This window comes from Cnephaeus nilssonii (genome assembly GCF_951640355.1).
Source record: "Cnephaeus nilssonii genome assembly, chromosome: 21".
Taxonomy (NCBI): Eukaryota; Metazoa; Chordata; class Mammalia; order Chiroptera; family Vespertilionidae; genus Cnephaeus; species Cnephaeus nilssonii.
The window spans coordinates 563,585-582,489 of record NC_137092.1 but is presented as its reverse complement, the minus strand read 5'-3'; the positions used below and the strand labels follow the sequence as shown (position 1 = coordinate 582,489).

Below are 18,905 nucleotides of genomic sequence, written 5' to 3'. Positions count from 1 at the left end.
TTAACTCCGGCCTAGTCACGGGACCTGCCCACCAGCCAATCAGAGCGATTCTGTTCCCATATAAATACAGCGTCCAGCCTCCCACTCCACCCTACCGACTCCGCACCTCAGTCATGGCTCGAACCAAGCAGACGGCGCGCAAGTCCACGGGCGGGAAGGCGCCCCGCAAGCAGCTGGCCACCAAGGCGGCCCGCAAGAGCGCGCCGGCCACGGGCGGCGTGAAGAAGCCGCACCGCTACCGGCCCGGCACCGTGGCGCTGCGCGAGATCCGGCGCTACCAGAAGTCCACGGAGCTGCTGATCCGCAAGCTGCCGTTCCAGCGCCTGGTGCGCGAGATCGCGCAGGACTTCAAGACCGACCTGCGCTTCCAGAGCTCGGCCGTGATGGCGCTGCAGGAGGCGTGCGAGGCCTACCTGGTGGGGCTGTTCGAGGACACCAATCTGTGCGCCATCCACGCCAAGCGCGTCACCATCATGCCCAAGGACATCCAGCTCGCGCGCCGCATCCGCGGGGAGAGGGCGTGAGCTCCACCCCACCCACTTTCACGGAAACCCAAAGGCTCTTTTCAGAGCCGCCTACTGTTTCAATGGGAGAGCCGTAAGCTAAGGCGATACATCCCCAAGTAACACTAGAGGAGTGTGGGTAATAGCTGGGGCAGCTACGTAGGAGTGGTCCTGTGCCCCCCGCCCCTTACTCTCCACCCGAGGGCACGGCCGCTGTCTCTGAGGCAGTTTGAGCAGCATTCACAGCCAGGTCTTCGGAGCAGCAGCCCCAGCAGAGTGCGTGGCTCTGCTGTCAGTGATAGAGCTGGGGTCCCGTTGTACCAAGTGGGGCCTGGAATTATCACTAAAGTTAAGGTCTTGTTGCAGCAAATTCATGCACACTCATTCTGCAGATATGTACGCGATGAAGTTGAATGGCTCCCTCTTGCTGCAATTCCTCAACCATTGAGGCAGCATGTACATGGAATAACATTGCACAGGGCTATCTACTAGTACACACATACCCATAGGAGCGCATTTAAACAGGTGAGGAGTGAATGAGGCCTGCACTGCAGTCTAGATCTAGAGTATTTTGTCCAAGTCTATCGCCAGGTTATTGCGTAGGACGTCACCATTAGGGAAGATTGGGTCAATTGACTATCTGAAACGAACAAATCGGTGTTTGCTTTTCATATAAACAGCAGGGAGGGTTGGCTTTGTTCTGGCCGTGCTCGTGGTGGCATCTCCGTTTGGCTGAGGTTTGTTCTGTCAGTACATTAATTTGTAGGTATTGCCTCTACCTTAAAAGTAAACTGCATTTCAAAAATTGATATTTGTAATCTCAAATTTCCTAATGGGTTCTTGGCTGTTAACCCATGCTGTTTAGGACAGCGTGCTTAGCTTGGCACGTCATAAGTGTAGATGGTAAGGGACAAACACCAAAGACCCAAAATGGCATTACTGGTGCTAAAAGCCCAAGACACCGAACCCAGACTTAATACCTGCTCTAATTGCAGTTTCAACCCCTCCCGGAAACATACATAACTAGTGTGGAATTTTCTGGTCAAGCACCAGTAAGGTGATTCTGCTCAGTTTGTGTTTCTAAACCAGTGTCAACTGCAAGACAAGCATTTCAATCACCTAATGCCAATGCTCCCTAGTGAGGCCGTCCTAGATGTGCTTTGTAAACTGTAAGGGATTACAGAGGTAGTGTATAGTCACTTTGACCACTCAGTGAATGACTAATTCCCTCCATAGTTCTTATTCCTCGTCCCTCTTCATCAAAAGCCTACCTCTCTCATTCTGGTTATTAAAGACCTTACAGCTGTTTTCCCATATTCCCTACTCCATGTAGTCTCTCTTCAAAAAGATTCTTTTGAGTAACAACTTCACATTCTCCCATTTACCCAGGTATTCTGTCTCAAGTAGAAAGTAGGAAGAAATTATGAGAGGCAGCTGTCACTGGGGAAATTTTGAACTGGTTAGAAGACACCTGCTACAGGCTTCATTCTTTTTTTTAAAAAAAAAAAAAAGATAGTACAAATTAAATTATAATCCAATGGGGGGTGTTATAAACAAAGAGTAAGGTGAAGAGACATTCCAGCAAGATACTGTGCCCCCAGGAGATGGGCTTAGGGACTCAGGACTCCTTTCGTTCTGTAGACTCTATGGGTGTTAAGTACTTGATGCATACAGGTTAGAAAGCAACATTAAAACGTACCCAGAGTGTATTTGAGCTTGTAAAATCATGCGTTTCATTAGTAATACATCAAATAACAAGGAGCAGCAAAGAATAATGAATATCATTTTCAAAAATTTAGCGTAAATTATATTTCCAAGATGTTTGAAATCACTGCAGAGTGATACAAAAGCATCAGTGACTGCCCTGTTTAAGTCACAGGTACTGCAAAATCCATGATTAGTTGCCTACACACATAATTGAAAGAGATGCTAAATTGCATTGAGTTCCTGGGGGGAAAAAGTTTCCCCCATCCAGGTGTACACCCCCAAATGTTCTGTAGAACTCAAGATTGTCAGATTTGCCGGTAAAATTAAGTGAACTTCCCTGAAATAATAAAAGCTCAGTCCCAGAGATGAAGTGGAAATGGTGAGACAAGTGAGCCTCTTCTTCCAGGAGTCCATGTTGTGTGCCCTGGCCACCCCTAACCCAGGAGCTCTCTGCCACCTACACTTCCCTGCCTTCCAAAACGTTTTTGTTTTGTTTACCCTCCAATTCATTGCCTGCTCAGGAGACTATGGCTCCCTAGGTCTTCGCCACCGTCTGCGGGGGAGAAATCCGGCTGAGGGCCACTTACCACCCCCCAGGACGGTGACTTCCTCGTTCACTGTCCCTCAGCCTCAGGGTGGCAGCTCAATTATGGGCAGAATAACAGTGGCTGCTCTTCCCCAAAAAGAACTCCACTGACCTCAAGAGAAAAAAAAATCCAAGGTTTTCAACTTCCTCACGGAATATACAAGAGGTAACATCGCAATCTCTAATGGGTACTTTCTCTCTCTGGAGCCCATGCGCGTTGAGTGCGCGGGGACGTTCCGATTAGCTCTCTAACCTCTGCAAGCCAATGGGAAAGTTTAGGAAACAAACTTCATTAACCCTTTCCGCAGATCGATTTGTTACATTAATTACACTTTCCCCTCCTAGCGCGTCTGGGCGCGGGAAGCAGGGCGGCAAGACTCCAAGGCGCCCCCTACAGCTGGCGGACCGCAACGACCAGCTCAACCAGCTCCCGGGCAGGTTCACCGCGCAGGGCGGTGTCCTGCCCAACATCCAGTCCAGGCTGTGCGGCAGCCCCAGACCGAGCGCCACAAGGTTAAGTGACCAGGCTAAGACCACGATCCCAGGCCCCTGGCGCCAAAGGCTCTTCCCAGAGCCCCCAGATTCCCGAAAACGACTGCTCATGTGTTTCTATGAACCCAACAGCGCTCATGCCACCACCCCGCCCAGCACCCCAGCTCCCCAGCTCCCCAGCTCCCCAGCTCCCCAGCTCCCCACCTCCCCTCCCCTCCCCTCCGCACCGGAGTCATTGACCTAAAGGAAAACACCCAGCTATGTAGCCAGCTCAGCTCTTTTTCCTGAGATCAGTGGGTGGCTCTGAAAAGAGCCTTTTGAGATTTTCAAAGCAGGACCTGCCGCGGTAGCTTCACTTCTTCTTGGGCGCCGCCTTCTTGGCCTTCGTAGCCTTGGCCTTGGCAGCCTGCGGCTTGGCCGCCTTGGGCTTGGCGGCTTTGGCCTTGGCCGGGCTCTTCGCCGGCTTCTTGGGCTTGGCGGCCTTCACCTTCTTGGGGCTCTTGGCCGCCTTCTTGACCCCCGCGGCCGCCGCCGGCTTCTTGGCCTTCTTCGGGGTCTTCTTGGCGCTCTTCTTGGGGGTGGCCGTGCCCGCGGCCTTCTTGGGCTTCTTGGCCGCCCCCGCAGCCTTCTTGGCCTTGGCCGCGCCCGCCTTCTTGGCCTTGGGCTTGGCCTCGCCGGAGGCCGCCTTCTTGTTGAGCTTGAAGGAGCCCGAGGCGCCGGTGCCCTTGGTCTGCAGCAGGGTGCCCTTGCTCACCAGGCTCTTGAGGCCCAGCTTGATGCGGCTGTTGTTCTTGTCCACGTCGTAGCCCGCGGCCGCCAGCGCCTTCTTGAGCGCGGCCAGCGACACGCCGCTGCGCTCCTTGGAGGCGGCGACCGCCTTGGTGATGAGCTCGGACACGGGCGGCCCGGACGCCTTGCGCTTGGCGGCGGCTGCGCCCGTCTTCTTCGCCTTCTTCTTCACAGGTGTCTTCTCCGCGGGGGCGGGAGCGGCAGGAGCCAGGGGAGCGGTCTCCGACATGTTTCGCTTTTGCCCGGAAGGACAACAGGAGACTTGAACTGTCAGAGCAGCGTGGCCCGGCGCGGGCGGCGGGGGTTTATATAGCGAGGCGCTGGGTGGTGATTGGCTGGCGGCTCCGTGCGCCGCGCTTCCCAGCCGGCTCCTCTGCTCCGCCGGGCTGCTGTGTTTCTTGCCCCTTAAAAAAGGAGGAAAATAGAAGAAATCTGTGCACGAAATCATGAGGGGTTTAGGGGAAACGGGTCCGGGAGCCTTCGGGCTTCCTTCCTGCCTTCTCCGGCGCGCCTAGCTCCGCCGCCGGCCCCCTGAAACTTTCCCGATTCCCCCAACTCTCTGGAAAACTTCGGTCAAACGGAGACAACTTTCCGATTTTCCTTAAAAATACTACTTCCCTCCGTTTCCTTTGCAAATATTTCTTGCAGAACATAGTTCTTCACATTCTTGTCTCTGCAACTTTGTGCACATGAGCGGATCTGTACTCAACTGTGCCCAGAAAATCGTATTTTTCGCGAGAGCAATAGCACAGCTCGCCTGCGAGTGGTTCGCCCTGAGCCCTGGGAATTGGCAGTGGGGGAGAGAATTCAAAGTACACGATGGACAACGACCTATATGAGAAAAAAATGTTGGTTTGATTTTTTTTAAGTATTGGAGCAACCAGTACACACATTAGGTTTGATCCCACTGTTTTTGGTGATTTAACCATTTTTAGGAGGGACGAGGGCAAGACTGCTCCGTGCATGTGTGTTTTTTAAATAACCAGTTCTACCAGTAACTAGTCATCTTCTCTTAAAAGGTAGCCCACTTGCTTTTTCAGACCTAGAGTCGGCATCGGTGGTCACCCACCCTACCTACCCACAAAGGGGGCGCGTCTCAAAGCAGCAGATGGGCAGGTCCACCTCAGGTTACCAGCTGCGAGCAGGAGAGCCCTGGGACATCACGTGTTTTCCATCCAATTCCCCTTAACATTGTAGAGGCCTTCGTCACAGACACCCTGTCCCCCAGATTGGTCCCCCAGTACTGAGCATGGGGCTTTGAACGTATTTCCTATATTCCGAGATGATATTCGAAACACAAAATGCATTTGACCTTTGTTAGCATTGCAACTCGGGACCCAGAGGATGAGAAAGAAACGTTGCTCATTGAAATCACTGCAGGAGCCCTAGCAGGTTAGCTGGGTGGTTAGAGCGTCTGCCTGCGGACTGAAGGGTCTCGGGTTCCATTCCCGTCAAGGGCACGTACCTGAATTGCTGGCTCAATCCCAGGCCTGGCTGGGGCGCGAATGGGAGGCAACCAATAGATGGGTCTCTCTCACATGGATGTTTCTGTGTGTCTCTCCCGCTCCCTTCCTGAAATTCAGTGGTGGCAGGGGGAGTGAGGATTAAGAAATCACTGCATGAATTTTCCATATTTCACCCGGGGCCTTTTTACTAACCAAGTATGAACCAGACGGTCACGGCCTGAGTCAGTGAGCAGAACCTGCCCACCTGAGGGGCTGAACAAACATTCCATCACAAGCACGACCGGCTCCCACTCTTTCTTTGCAACACCATAAAGCTAATAGAATTCAGCAAATATTAGATAATTATGCACCGCTTTATATTACCCACCTATTAATCAGGGCCTGGCATCCCACCTCATGATGAAATAAATAACCAAGAAAAGTATTGGGGTGTTATGTTTCTTCTAAGAAATCCCCCTACCTCCAAAAATCTAGTCATTCTGGCCTAGATTCTATGTGATTTGAGAGCTTTCTCATATAAATCCAAGACAAAATATTCCACTTTAAAGATGCCACAGTTAGTTTCATAAAAATCACTTGGCTTGATTTTATATAGTCATTGATTGGCAGGCACTGACTGGTACCAAGTCTCTGGGACTTGAAACCATGTTATACAAACACTGTGTACAATCAGGGACGCTTATAGGTTTGGGACCCGGGCACTCTCAGTCTCCCGAGGCAGGAATTTTAAGGGTGTCTAGAGGAAGGGTTGTTACCTTCGACAGCATCATTGCCAATAGCTATTATCACAAACATTAACATTTGGGTTGTCAAAGCAGGAATGCCTGAGGCTGACAGTGGTAAGGGATGATAAACGTACTGGGTCATCTGGATACAAGATGAGCTGAGCCCCAAAATGGCGCCAGCACCCAGGGATGGGGAGTCAGAGGTTTTACCGTGAAGCACTCTAGGCAGGCTTGTTCTGGGCAGAGAATTCCTGGGTGGATCTGAATCTTGGGGAAGTCAGGAGGGGAGAGATAATGGTCTTAGCAAGTGGCACCTGGTCTTAGCGAAAGGGCATGCAGGGTGTGATGTGGCCTAAGGGTCAGTTCCCAGGGGAGGGGATCTAGATACGATTATTTGATCAGACCTAACCATTAAATAGTCTCTTTTCCTGTTCAATCTAGAGCTCAATATTATCTACACCTAACGATACAATTAAAACTCATATTTTTAAAAGTATCCTATTTGGGTCTTCATTGTAGTCATCCTATCAGTTGTTGAAAATGGTTGGAATTGTTCTCTAAGCTACATATGCTTGATATAAGATAAGTGAAAAGTATTTTCTACAGCAGAAGTCCCCATTTCATTCATGGGCAACTCTCCCTGGAGCCCGTGGTTATTTAGGCCACGAATAAGCGAGAAGACACTGGGCCGGAGGGCCTTTTCCTTCACTGTAGCTGATCCCTGCCTGGAGGGCAATCATTGAGACCATTGCTTTCACGGGAAGATCGCTTCCCCAGGTGTGTACAGGAGGGTGGGACCGCACTGCGTACAGTTCCTGCTATTGCTTGAGGCCAGGCTCTTCTCCTCCCTGGGACTGTATCCCTGGGGGGTGGGGAGTTCTTGAAAGCCGGATTATATCCCAGGGGACTGTCAACTTGAAACCTTTCCCCTGTTATTTTGGTAGCCTACCAAAAGGTGGTTCTTTTACTCTTGAACCCTAGATCTGCAAACATCTTAAAACAGTGGATTGTCCACAGTCCTGATGTGAACCATTTACTTTATAGATGTAAAAAGTCGCTGAGAGGAACGACAGGTAAGTGATGGATCTCTCACCTGTGACTTCACGTTCTCTCCATTGCAGTGTGACACCCCCTCTCACCGCAGTGAATGATGGTGAGAGGTACAGGTGGTGCCAAATTTCAGTGAACTGCAAAGGCTTGAGGGCAAAAGTGGCTGCGTTGAATAAATACCAAAAAAGGGCAAAGGAAAGATAAGGCTGTAGAGCAGATAGGGCTCTGCGTTAGAATAAAATGTGTTCGGAGGAGCCCTGAGAAGTCACATCTATTTTCATTCCCTTTCAGATGGTCTCCTCTGAGGACACTCTCCCACATGAAACTCCCCTCCAAGCACAACGATGTCTTATTAATGTTATTTCCTCAAACGGGCTCCTCTCTCAAACTTGAAGTTTCCTTCTTACAGGTCTCTATAGCTGTAGTATCTGGTACACCCAGAAGTTGGCTAATTTCTAGCGGACCTCAAAAATACTCCAATCTCAGGTGCCCACGACCTTCCCTTTCCCAGTCTGCACTAGTTCAGAAGAAATTATCTATCATAGAACAGCCCAGTATAGCTTATGGCAATGATGTAGCTATATTAATAGGTGGCCACTACCTATATGTAGTTAGTAGGCCTTACCTGTGGCTCAGTAACTGAAGAAGTTAATTTTTAGTTTTATGTAAGTTTAATTAATTTAAAAAATATTGAATGATTTTGTGAGAGAGAGAGGAAGGGAGAGAGAACAGGGAAACACCAATTGTTGTTCCACTCCTTTATTCATTCATTGGTTGCTTCCTGAATGTGCCCTGGCTGGGTAACTCAGTGGTAAGAGCAGCGCCCATTATCCCAATACACCCAGGTTGTGGGTTTGATCCCAGTCAGGGCAGTTTAATGACTTTAAATTTAGATAAGCACATGTGGCCTGTGCCTGGTGTAGGGCAGCAGGGCCTTCAGCACCTCTTCAGGATTGAATGCTCTTACCACCCACTTGGAGATCTTGTTAAAAAGGCCTCTATCTGTTCCGTATGCAGGGCTGGGCCTGGGCCTGAAATTCTCTAAGTCTGACAAGCTCCCAGGTGAAGCTAATGCGATCCCACAACTGCTCCACCCATCACGACCAGTCCGAGGCCGAGAGCACCGGGCCGGGAGCACGGGGAGGCCGGGAGCACGGGGAGGCCGGGAGCACGGGGAGGCCGGGAGGACAGGGAGGCTGGGAGCACGGGGAGGCCGGGAGCACGGGGAGGCCGGGAGGACAGGGAGGCCGGGAGCACGGGGAGGCCGGGAGCACGGGGAGGCCGGGAGCTCGGGGAGGCCGGGAGCTCGGGGAGGCCGGGAGCACGAGGATCTGGTTCAGGCTGACCTGCTCCTGAGCTCCCTTTTCTCTGCTCCTTGCAGAATCAATCAATCTGTCCACCTGTCAATCGATCACCGCGTCCTGTTTTGTGATTTCTCAGCGAGGAGAGGGTGGCGATCTCAGTGGAAGTCTGCGGTTGGAGGAAACGGCTCACCTTCTGGCTGCGTCTGTGGTAAGCTCCGCGGAGAAGGGGTGTTTGCCGTCGCCCCGTGGTCCACGGAAGGCGCTCCTGTGACTGCCTGGCTTTGCCTGTCGCACGTGGCGGCCTGTCATCTGTGTACAGAACACCACGTGGGTTCTTCTTTTTACTTGGACAGGACTGCGCAGTGTTCATTAGTGTCGTTTTTGTTAATTTTGTTACTTTCCAAACTTTTACTCCACACGGCGCACCTCCAGTTCTTTACTGGCGCCGCATAGACCAGTGGTCGGTAGCGAGGTCACACAAGGCCGGGGTCGCAGACTTGTTCTAACCCCAAAAGCACGCTCCAAGTCTGGGTTTCTCCCTTAAGAAAAAATAGTAACAATGCCTTTTTTTCCTCCACTACCCTCCCTTCCCCGCAAGGTTTATTCCTTTTCACGGCGCAAATAGTGCTTCACAAATGGGAGCGAAGAGTGGAGATCCCATGAACGTGGGCCCCCTCCCGGGATCTCCCCCTTAGGACGGCTGCACGCCAATGCATATCGCTGGGCTCCGCAGACGCGGCCGTCCCACGTGCGGCCACGTCCACTGAGAACCGCCAGAGTTGTCAGATCCACACCAACTGCTTCGCCTTTAAGAAATGAGTTTGTCCTGGTATCGCTCCCTTTTGCAGAAAAGGGCGGCGTTATCGCCTCCTTCTCCTAAAGGGTCTCAGTGGCCAGGACACGTGTGCAAAGCCAGTCCCTGCGACTGCGCACAGCGCCGGCCTGGAGGCCACAGGAACCGGCCTCTGCGCCCCGCGGGGCAGCAGGAGAGTCAGCGGCGGCGCGCGTTTCCCCGCCCCCTGCGCGCTCCGCTCCCTGACACGCCCGCCGCCGGGTATATAAGGGGCTGCGGCCGGCGCTGGGTACGGCGTTGTGATCGGTCTTCTCTCCTCACCATGTCCGGACGCGGCAAAGGCGGGAAGGGCCTGGGCAAGGGCGGCGCCAAGCGCCACCGCAAGGTGCTGCGCGACAACATCCAGGGCATCACCAAGCCCGCCATCCGGCGCCTGGCGCGGCGCGGCGGCGTCAAGCGCATCTCCGGGCTCATCTACGAGGAGACGCGCGGGGTGCTCAAGGTGTTCCTGGAGAACGTGATCCGCGACGCCGTCACCTACACGGAGCACGCCAAGCGCAAGACGGTCACGGCCATGGACGTGGTGTACGCGCTCAAGCGCCAGGGCCGCACCCTCTACGGCTTCGGCGGCTGAGCCCCACCGACTGGCTCCCGCCCCAGAACCAAAGGCCCTTTTCAGGGCCGCCCACCCCCTCTCGGAAGGGCTGTGAGCCACCATCGAGCCTCAAGGTAACTTGTCAGTGTTGTGCTGTAGTTAAAATAGTTTATTAAATCCAGAGAGGAAGGGGAAATAGAAACGCCAGTGAGAACCATTGATCTGCCCCCTGCGCTCCCCACACGGGCGGAGAGCCCCCCCAACCCGGGATGTGCCCTGACTCTGACCCCCTGGCTCATAGGTCGATTCGGCCACAACTTTTAATGAGTTCTTGGAAAAGTCGGGCGGTTTTGTCTTGGGGGCCATTTGGGGTGATCCTGGCTTAAAATGGCGCCTCTCAAATGGCCCCAAAGAACAAAGCGGGTTGGGGCCCTCGCGCTAGGGAACTCCCCGGTAGGCTACCCCCTTGAGCAAATTGCCGTGAATGGCAGCCGTTCCCGGGTTGAATGTGACTAATTTGTTTCATTGTAATCCGGGAGCACGAACATTCACTTTCCCTGAAGGTTCCCCTGACCTGGCACCTGGCGTCCTGTAGGGGGCGCCTGGACTCCACTCACCGGCCTGCAGGAAACGCCACCAAAGCTGTGGGTAGAGCCAGGCTGGTGAGTGCAACAATCACAGCTGCGAAAGGACATGTCTGCCTTAGTGCATTCCTGAGGACGTGAACTCGAGCGTGACGTGGGTCATTGCTCATCTGGCTGCTTCATTTCCAAAATTTTGACCATTAAACGCTCCTTAATGTGTTCAACCTACCGCCTCCTCCCCTGAGTGTGTCCTTCATTTTTCTAGGCAGAAGGAGCCTTTGGGCCACCCCCTGCGCCCCCTCCCACCTGCGACCCAAATCCTTCCCTCCCTGCGGACTTCCATTTGTGCCCCTTAAACCCACAGTGAAAACAGCATTATGGGGACCGCGCCCGTCTGTGCACCTTCCACTGGCGGTAACGTGGCTGGACATTGTTAGTTGGTGAACCCGTTCTGCCTACAGTGACAAGCCAGGGTTCACGGTTCCTCTCCTGGCTCCTCCTCCTCCATGTGTGTAGTTTCCCGTCTTCCCTTCGGCGTTCTTGGCTGATCTCATAATCAAATCCCCAGAAGACAGAATAACAGGAGAAAAGCGGCTTTTATGTTGTACATACAAGAGCTCCAAAGAATACAAGCCCCAAAGGCCGTTGAGGATTGTCTGCCATCCTGAGCTGAGGGATGAGGGGGGAGGGGGCTGGGGCTGCAAAGGGGAGGGGGGACTCCCAGGAAGGAAAGAGCAGATGTTTGGTTCTCAGGGGGTTGCCCTGTCCTCCACTAAGGTCACCCAGGGGTCATCCAGGTCAAAGTTAACTCTGCTCATAGCTCCCTTTCTGGGACAGGCCCGCTATCTAAATTCTTTTTTTTAATGTTTTTTAATATATTTTTATTAAATATATTAAAGCTGCCATCGATACTTTTCTCAGGAAATATACCACCAAACTTACCTCCACTATAGTTCTTTATGGCAGAGCAAATAACTATACAGTACAAACTTGCTAGTTGATAATATTACAGACATCTCCCATTTTCCCTCCCTTGACCCCCTCCTCCCAGCCCCTAGCCCCACCCCCAGGTCTTCACCATGCTATTGCCCATGTCTAAATTCTTCTAGGCAGAGAAGGTTTTCCTGAGTCCTCTGGGTCTTTGCCTGGAGACCAAAATAATTCACATGACAAATGGCACATTTTGCAGCAGCCTATTCTGCTCCCCTTCAGTTTTATTTTTTAATTATATTCTTATTGATTTCAGAGATGAAGGGAGAGGTAGAAACATCAATGATGACAGAGAATCATTGATCAGCTGCCTCCTGCACAACCCAGACTAGGGATCTAGCCTGCAACCTGGGCGTGTGCCCTGACCGGAAATCGAATCCTGACTCCTGGTTCATAGGTGGATGCTCAACTTCTGAGCCACATAGGGGGGAACCCTTCAGTTTCATGTCAATTTAATTCTCAGGCCCAGCCAAGGACCCAGGAGGGTAGAGGTAAAATCTGCCTTCCCTGCAAAGGCAACAGAACATGTAAGAAATGCCTCCCCACAACCACAGAAGGTAGTACGGAGAGCCCTGAGCCCTGTTCCCCGAGGTCTTTGCAGAAAAGAGGCCAGGCTCCCTGGGGCCAGACCCCCTGGCCTCACACCTCAGCTCCACTGTGGGCACACACATCGTTTATACAGCCTGGGCCTCCGTGCCATTTCTTACATTGAGGTCATAATGCTGATGTGTCTCTCCGGGCTCCTTGGAGTATTACATGAGCCTAATGTGTGCACACTTGTACCTTAGAACTGTCCCTCTGTGTCTCTTTTATCCAAGTAGCACATACAGAAGAGGAGACGGAAACATCCGAGATCTTCTCTGAGGGCCGAACACCGTGCAATGAATGACTCGTTACCCGTTCCTCGCCTTTCGGGTGGAAAATACATTATGTGGCCTTGGCAGGCCCTCCCCACCTTTATCTGGAGACCAGACGTGGGAGAAAGGACACTCCTGGACGTCTGTCCCCACACGGCCCTGTCCACCCGGTGTCGGTGGAACTGCCGATTCCGTATTTCCTCCAGAGTCAGGGAAAGGCCCATCAGCAGAGCGACCAGGCAGCAGTTCTTCTCTTAAGCCGTCGATGCTTTTCTCAGGAAATATACCAAACTTACCTCCACTATAGCTCTTTATGGCAGAGCAAATAACTATACAGTACAAACCTGCTAGTTTGAATTCTGGGACACCATTTCTATATGAAAATACAAAAACTGTCTCTTTAATATATACTGTTTTTCAATCATTTGCCTGCCATAAGTGTCTATAGACCAACTTTACAATCCTTTTCTGTGAGAATTTTCAACTGAAAATATTCAAGAACACCCAAATCATGAGTAATATATTTATTTTTATAATATTCATTGCAAATTGATTTCTTAAATTTAAAATACCGTGGCATGTGGGGATGGTTTTCATTTTGGACGCATGGCAGTTAACCGGTTAAAATATATTTTTTATTGTTAATAATATTACAGATATCTCACATCGCCCCCCTTACCCTCTCCTCCCAGCCCCTAACACCCCCACCCCCGTCTTCACTTCCCCCAGTCCTTGGGCTGTGCTTATAAGTATGTAAGTTCTTTGTTTTATCTCTTCTCGGGAAGACCTAAACAAAGTCTACACTGTTTTATGCAGACAGAATTTTCCCAGATGGCGGGCAGGACTTGTGCACATGATAAACTCCAGTCTCTGTTAAAAACAGTCGTCTCTGCCTTTGTTCCGCCTCTTTTTCGTCCTCCTGCTTGTGGGATCTTTGTTTATCCGTCCTCACCTGCTACGGCTTCTCCACCTGGAGGGTCAATGTTGGCATCATTTACCAAATAAACTAAATGGAATAAAGGATATTGAGATTTAAAACCAAAAATAAATAGTTGTCTATAAAAATTAAAAATATATGTTTTTCTCAAGCATTAAATAAAAATACAAATTATTTAGTTGGCTGACTTACCAATATAACACACTTTTAATAAATCTATATAAACGTATTGTAGTGTTTGAATGGTGCACAATAAAAAAGGAGGAGAGAAATCTTCCTGCCTAAGCGGGCAAGAGTCGCAGCAGGAAGAGGAGCTGGAGGCGGGGTGGGGGGGGGGGGGGGGGGCGGGGAGGCCGAGAACCTGCGGCCGCTGGAGGGCGCCCCGCGCTCACAGACGGACGGCGAGCGCCCGGCGCCAGGTTAGACCCGCGGGTTAGAAGCCGGGCCCTCGTCTCCTCGGCGGTGACCCAGCAGCCGCCTGGCCTCGGGCTGAGGGCGGGCGGCCTGAGAATGGAGAGAATGGAGGTCAGCCGGTCCCAGTTCCATGGAAACATCAGGAACCAACGCCCCGGCGCCCGGCGATTGTTACTTTAATCGTCCGGGTTCCCGCGGGCGGCGGCAGCGCCCTCCCGGCTGCTAGTTCACAGACACGTTCATCTAACCCGCCACCCCCGCCCCCACCACCCCCACCTCCACCTCCATCACCCCCGCCCCCATCGCCACCGGGTGAAAGCGAGCTCAGCGGCGCCTCCGGAGCCCCTCGCCACCCCCACCCCGGCCCGTAACTGCTCCTTTCCCAAGGGGATGCGGGCGGGCGGGTCCCTGCAGGGAGAGAGCTGGGACCCCACGGCTGACTCTCCTCCACGGAGGGTTCAGGACTTGCAGCCCCCCCCCCCCACCCGCCCGTTTACTTTCTCTTTCCGGCCTGCGCCCCGTGCTCCCCGCGCCCCCCGCCCGAGTCCCCGCTCCCCCCGCCCGAGTCCCCGCTCCCTCCCGATGGGCCGCGGGCGCCGCCGCCCCTGGGTCCCTGCGCTCAGACCGGCGGAGGCCGCTCGCGGAGGGGCCGCCATTTGGGCCTGAAGTTCCCGCTACAGGTTAAGGCCCCGCTGACACCAAACACGAGAGAACGTGTCCGCAGCCACTCGAGCACGGGAGGGAGTGGGCGGCCCTGAGAAGGGCCTTCGGTGGGGAAAGACACGGCGGGTGGAGACGGGGGACTTGGCCCTCCTGGCCCCGCGCTCAGGCCGCGGCTCGGCGGGGAGCTGGGGGAGGGGGGAGGGAGGGAGGGGGGAGGAGGGCGGGAGGCTGAGCGGAGGGAAGTTGGGGGGAGGGGGGAGGGGAGGGGGAGGCAGAGCCTGTGGCCGCGCGGGGGAGCCCTCCTCCCCGGATGCACAGCGAGGCCTCCAGGCTGTTAGGCCCCGAGCCAGAGCGCCGGCCATTGAGGGTGAAAGTGACGCACAAGCTGCTGGGCCCCGGGCTCAGGGAGGGTCCGGACTGAGAACCGCCCCGTTTAGATCCATTGAAACCGAAGCCCACGGGGCTGGAGGGGTGACGGCGCGATGCCCGGGAGGAAGCGGGGGGGGCGGGGGGGGCCCAAAGTGCCAGACCTACCTGCCGGCCCAGGTCCAACACACAAGCAATTTTACTGGAATTTTTTTTATCCGATCGGAGCTCCTGTGGGCAGGAGGTTGCAGCCTCACATGCTCACAATTTGCGCTTCCCTGGGACTCGCAGCAACAAGCTAAGCAGTCGGAGGGCTTCCGGGCGCCGCTCCTCCCCAAACAGCGCCTGGAGCGCGGGGCTCGGCCAAAGGGCAGCTCCAGGGAACTGTACCCGGTTAGGGATGGGGGGAGCGCTCGTGTGTCCCAACGCCCGGCTGTTTCCCCGAAACAAAGCACGAAAATCCGCGCTCAGCTCTTCCGCGAGGGGGTGGGCGGCCCTGAAAAGGGCCTTTGGTTTTGGGGCGGGAGCCAGTCGGTGGGGCTCAGCCGCCGAAGCCGTAGAGGGTGCGGCCCTGGCGCTTGAGCGCGTACACCACGTCCATGGCCGTGACCGTCTTGCGCTTGGCGTGCTCCGTGTAGGTGACGGCGTCGCGGATCACGTTCTCCAGGAACACCTTGAGCACCCCGCGCGTCTCCTCGTAGATGAGCCCGGAGATGCGCTTGACGCCGCCGCGCCGCGCCAGGCGCCGGATGGCGGGCTTGGTGATGCCCTGGATGTTGTCGCGCAGCACCTTGCGGTGGCGCTTGGCGCCGCCCTTGCCCAGGCCCTTCCCGCCTTTGCCGCGACCGGACATGGTGACTGAGTGAACTCAGAGACGTTTGTCCCACCACCGGCGGCTGCAGCCCCTTAAGTAACGAGGGGGCGGACCTCATTGGAGCAGAGAGACCGGAAGAGGCGGGAAACCGCGCGAGTCCCCGCCCCCGCAGCTGGAGCCTCATGCGAGCGCGGGGGAGGTTTTCTATGTTTAGAAAGTAAATTCTGCACAGGAGTGTCTGCCGTGCACACGAAAGAAATCAATAAGCTTAAAGGTTTATCCATCCACGGGCATTCCGGGAAAATTCCCACACTGGAGGGAAACAAGCTCAAACCCCAAAAGACAAAGGAGTTGGTAAAAGGTGCCAAGCAACCCACCCGCGTGGGCTCAGAATCCACGGGCGGCCGCTGTCGGCGGTGATGGGCCTGTTGGTTACACTGGGACTTGGTGGCCTTCACACAAAGGAAAACAGTCAGTCAGCAGTTGAGTTATTGTAAGAAACAATGCCTGGCTTATAGTTCTCTGACAAAACTCATGTCCCCCAGACTTCTGTTTTTAAGACAGAATATTTGTGATACAGGCAGGACTAAAGCACATGCAGAATTTCAGGACATTTCCAGCATAACACGAGCTTGGACCGTGCGCTTCCACTTAAACAAATGGAGCTCATCCGTGTAACCAGGGAGGGGTCCCGGAGGGAAAGAATGTGGGCGCCAGGGGCTGGCGCCCTGTTCCGCGTGAGACAGACGGTGGAGGGGTGCTCGCCCTTTCCTGGGGCAGGTTCATCCCATTCCCAGGAAAGCTGTCAAACACGCGGAAGCTAGGGAAAGTGATTGTATGCAAGTGACAGTAATAAAAATGCAGCCGTTTCTAGAGGTTTGCATCATCTTTAAAAATTGCCGAGCTAATGCATGAGAGCATTCAGATATAAATGATGGGGACCCTTTCCCCCTCCCTGCGTGGGAGTCCATTCTGTGGGAATCTTTCCCTCTCCCCGCCCATGTGGGGGTCTGTACTCGTTCTTCAATAAATCTCCACCTTTGCTATATTAAAAAAAAAAAAAGGATATAAATGATGCCCTTACAATATAACAGAATGTTCAAAGCAAGAGATGGTTGTTACTGTGTAAAAAACACAGAGTAAATTTGAAAATCTAATTGGTTTATTACTCAATTCATGAGTCAGGCAGCACCCCGCTTACTACTCGAAAGGTGCTCGGAGGGGTGGTACCAAATGGAAACTTTTTATAGGAACAAGGATGGGGGAAGAGAGCTATTAACAAAAGAAAAGCAAGGATTCACCTTTTGTTTGGGGGAAGAGAGTGAGAGGACTGTTATCATGCAGATTACTCCTCCCTCAAGGCAGGGGCTCCCAACCCTTCCTTGGCCACGCCCCACTTAAGCATCTCTAAAATCCTAATGCCCTCGGCCTCCTCCCACACACGTATACTTCTCATTATTCAAAAAGTGAACTTCTATCCACGTGAAGGAAGCCTAAAAGGCCATGAAGTTGGTCTAAACAAGCTTCCAAAGAACATGGCATCCATGAAAGAGAAAAAAATAAAAGAACGAAAGGACAGTTTGGAGTACTGAGGAAGAAATCACAAAGAAATTGTTTTTAAAAATAATAATAATATGAAGTGATATGAAAAATAGCAAATAAATTTTTGAAACAACTGAAATGCATAAATAGGTCAGAATATATATTTATATACTATATATGAGGTCCCTAGAACCATAAAAAATCACTTAATAACTCATTCTCCAATGGCCCCCTCCGTGGGGTGGGTGCCCCACTTTGGGAACCACTTCTCTAAGCGGGTGGAGAAGGCCCACGTGACTGCTTCCCTTACTGGTGCTTCAACAGAAAATTCCCCACTGGTTGATTAAAATTATGTTTCAAGGAGAGGCTGAAACTGCAGTTAGATCAGGTGTTAAATCTAGGTTTGGAATCCGGTGTGTAGCTTGAGCAACAACTGCATTTTTTGTCCTTTAACATCATACAGCTAGGATGTCCCAAGCACACTGTCCTAAACACCATGGACCAACTCAGCCCAGTACCCTGTGAGGTTGGCGGGGCAGAGAACAGAGTCCAGACCGGTCAAAAGGAGGTTTAATCTCAAACTCCCGGGCGGGGTTCACCGGTCCTGAGGGCGGGGCCGGGGAAGTCGCGCTGGGCGGGAGCTGAGGCACTAATTTTTTAAACAGGTGAGGGCGGAGGGCCGTGAGCTGAGGGCGGGCGGAATTTCCGCCGAGGGCAGGGGTTCCAGGAATGGAGCCAATATCTGCTCCACCATTTGCCTGGAGCACTGGTTGGTCACGGGTTCCAGGAAGGGACCAGCATTTCTGTCGCCATCTGCCTGGTGCACTAGTCTGTCATCTGCGTCACCATCAATTACATGCATCGGCTTCTGGAATTCCTCTGACCTAACAGACCCCACCAGAAAACTTGGCATTACAAATATCAAACATTGAAACTTTGCTTACTTTAGAGGTCGGAGAAGCAACATCTACAAAATGACATACCAACATAAATGAACTAAATCTAAGCCAAATGGACATGTCACCACTGGCACAGCCAGAAGAAAAACAAACAAAAAACACCCTCTGTTGTTTATATGGAAAAAAAACACCCCACACATTTATTTGTTGAGCAAGCCATAGAATCCTAAGCAATACAAAGTAGCAACTGCCCCCCACCCCCCCCAAAAAATGGTACAGGTTTATTTTATTTTACAACGTTAATTAAAAATACAGTCCCTAAGCCCAGTTTCACCAAATGGAGACATCCTATATCGTTATAATATCAAAACCAGTAATTGACATTACTGGCAAATTACTGTCAGCTCTAGACTACAGGCCTGATTCAGTCCTCACGGGTTTTGCATGCCCTCATTCGGCCATTGTGTAGAGAGCCCCGTGCAATCTTACGCGCTGTATCGTCATGTAACCGCCACCGTGATGTAGAAACACTTCCACCATCACCAGGGAACGCCTTATGTTCCCCCTCTGTAGTCCCATTCACCCGCCTCGCCCATGCCCTGGAGCAATCACTAATTTGGTATCCATGTCCTGCTTTGCCATTTGGAGAATGCTGCGTGAAATGGAATCATGCAATATGTTAACCTTTGAAATAGTCTCTTCAGCCCGGCTGGTGTGGCTCAGTATCAACCTATGATCTAGGTTGATGTTTCTAACACTCTATCCCTCTCTCTTCCTCTTTGTAAAAAATCAATAATATATATATATATATATATATATATATATATAT

At 52.5% G+C, this 18,905-nt stretch overlaps 4 protein-coding genes across 4 annotated transcripts; 2 read left to right on the top strand and 2 right to left on the bottom strand.

Annotated features, from left to right (window-relative positions):
• Positions 1 to 101: 101 nt before the first annotated feature.
• LOC307093697 (histone H3.1) lies at positions 102 to 555 on the top strand. Its single transcript, XM_079761984.1, has one exon. The coding sequence runs from the start codon at positions 114 to 116 to the stop codon at positions 522 to 524; it is 411 nt and encodes a 136-aa protein (XP_079618110.1). The 5' UTR covers positions 102 to 113; the 3' UTR covers positions 525 to 555.
• A 2,968-nt stretch (positions 556 to 3,523) lies between these two features.
• On the bottom strand, positions 3,524 to 4,369 carry LOC307093538 (histone H1.3-like). Its single transcript, XM_079761708.1, has one exon. It carries the CDS (start codon positions 4,304 to 4,306, stop codon positions 3,641 to 3,643), a length of 666 nt encoding a protein of 221 aa, XP_079617834.1. The 5' UTR covers positions 4,307 to 4,369; the 3' UTR covers positions 3,524 to 3,640.
• A 5,347-nt stretch (positions 4,370 to 9,716) lies between these two features.
• LOC307092856 (histone H4) lies at positions 9,717 to 10,127 on the top strand. Its single transcript, XM_079760357.1, has one exon. It carries the CDS (start codon positions 9,738 to 9,740, stop codon positions 10,047 to 10,049), a length of 312 nt encoding a protein of 103 aa, XP_079616483.1. The 5' UTR covers positions 9,717 to 9,737; the 3' UTR covers positions 10,050 to 10,127.
• A 4,990-nt stretch (positions 10,128 to 15,117) lies between these two features.
• On the bottom strand, positions 15,118 to 15,689 carry LOC307092857 (histone H4). Its single transcript, XM_079760358.1, has one exon. The coding sequence runs from the start codon at positions 15,672 to 15,674 to the stop codon at positions 15,363 to 15,365; it is 312 nt and encodes a 103-aa protein (XP_079616484.1). The 5' UTR covers positions 15,675 to 15,689; the 3' UTR covers positions 15,118 to 15,362.
• Between the last annotated feature and the right edge of the window lie 3,216 nt (positions 15,690 to 18,905).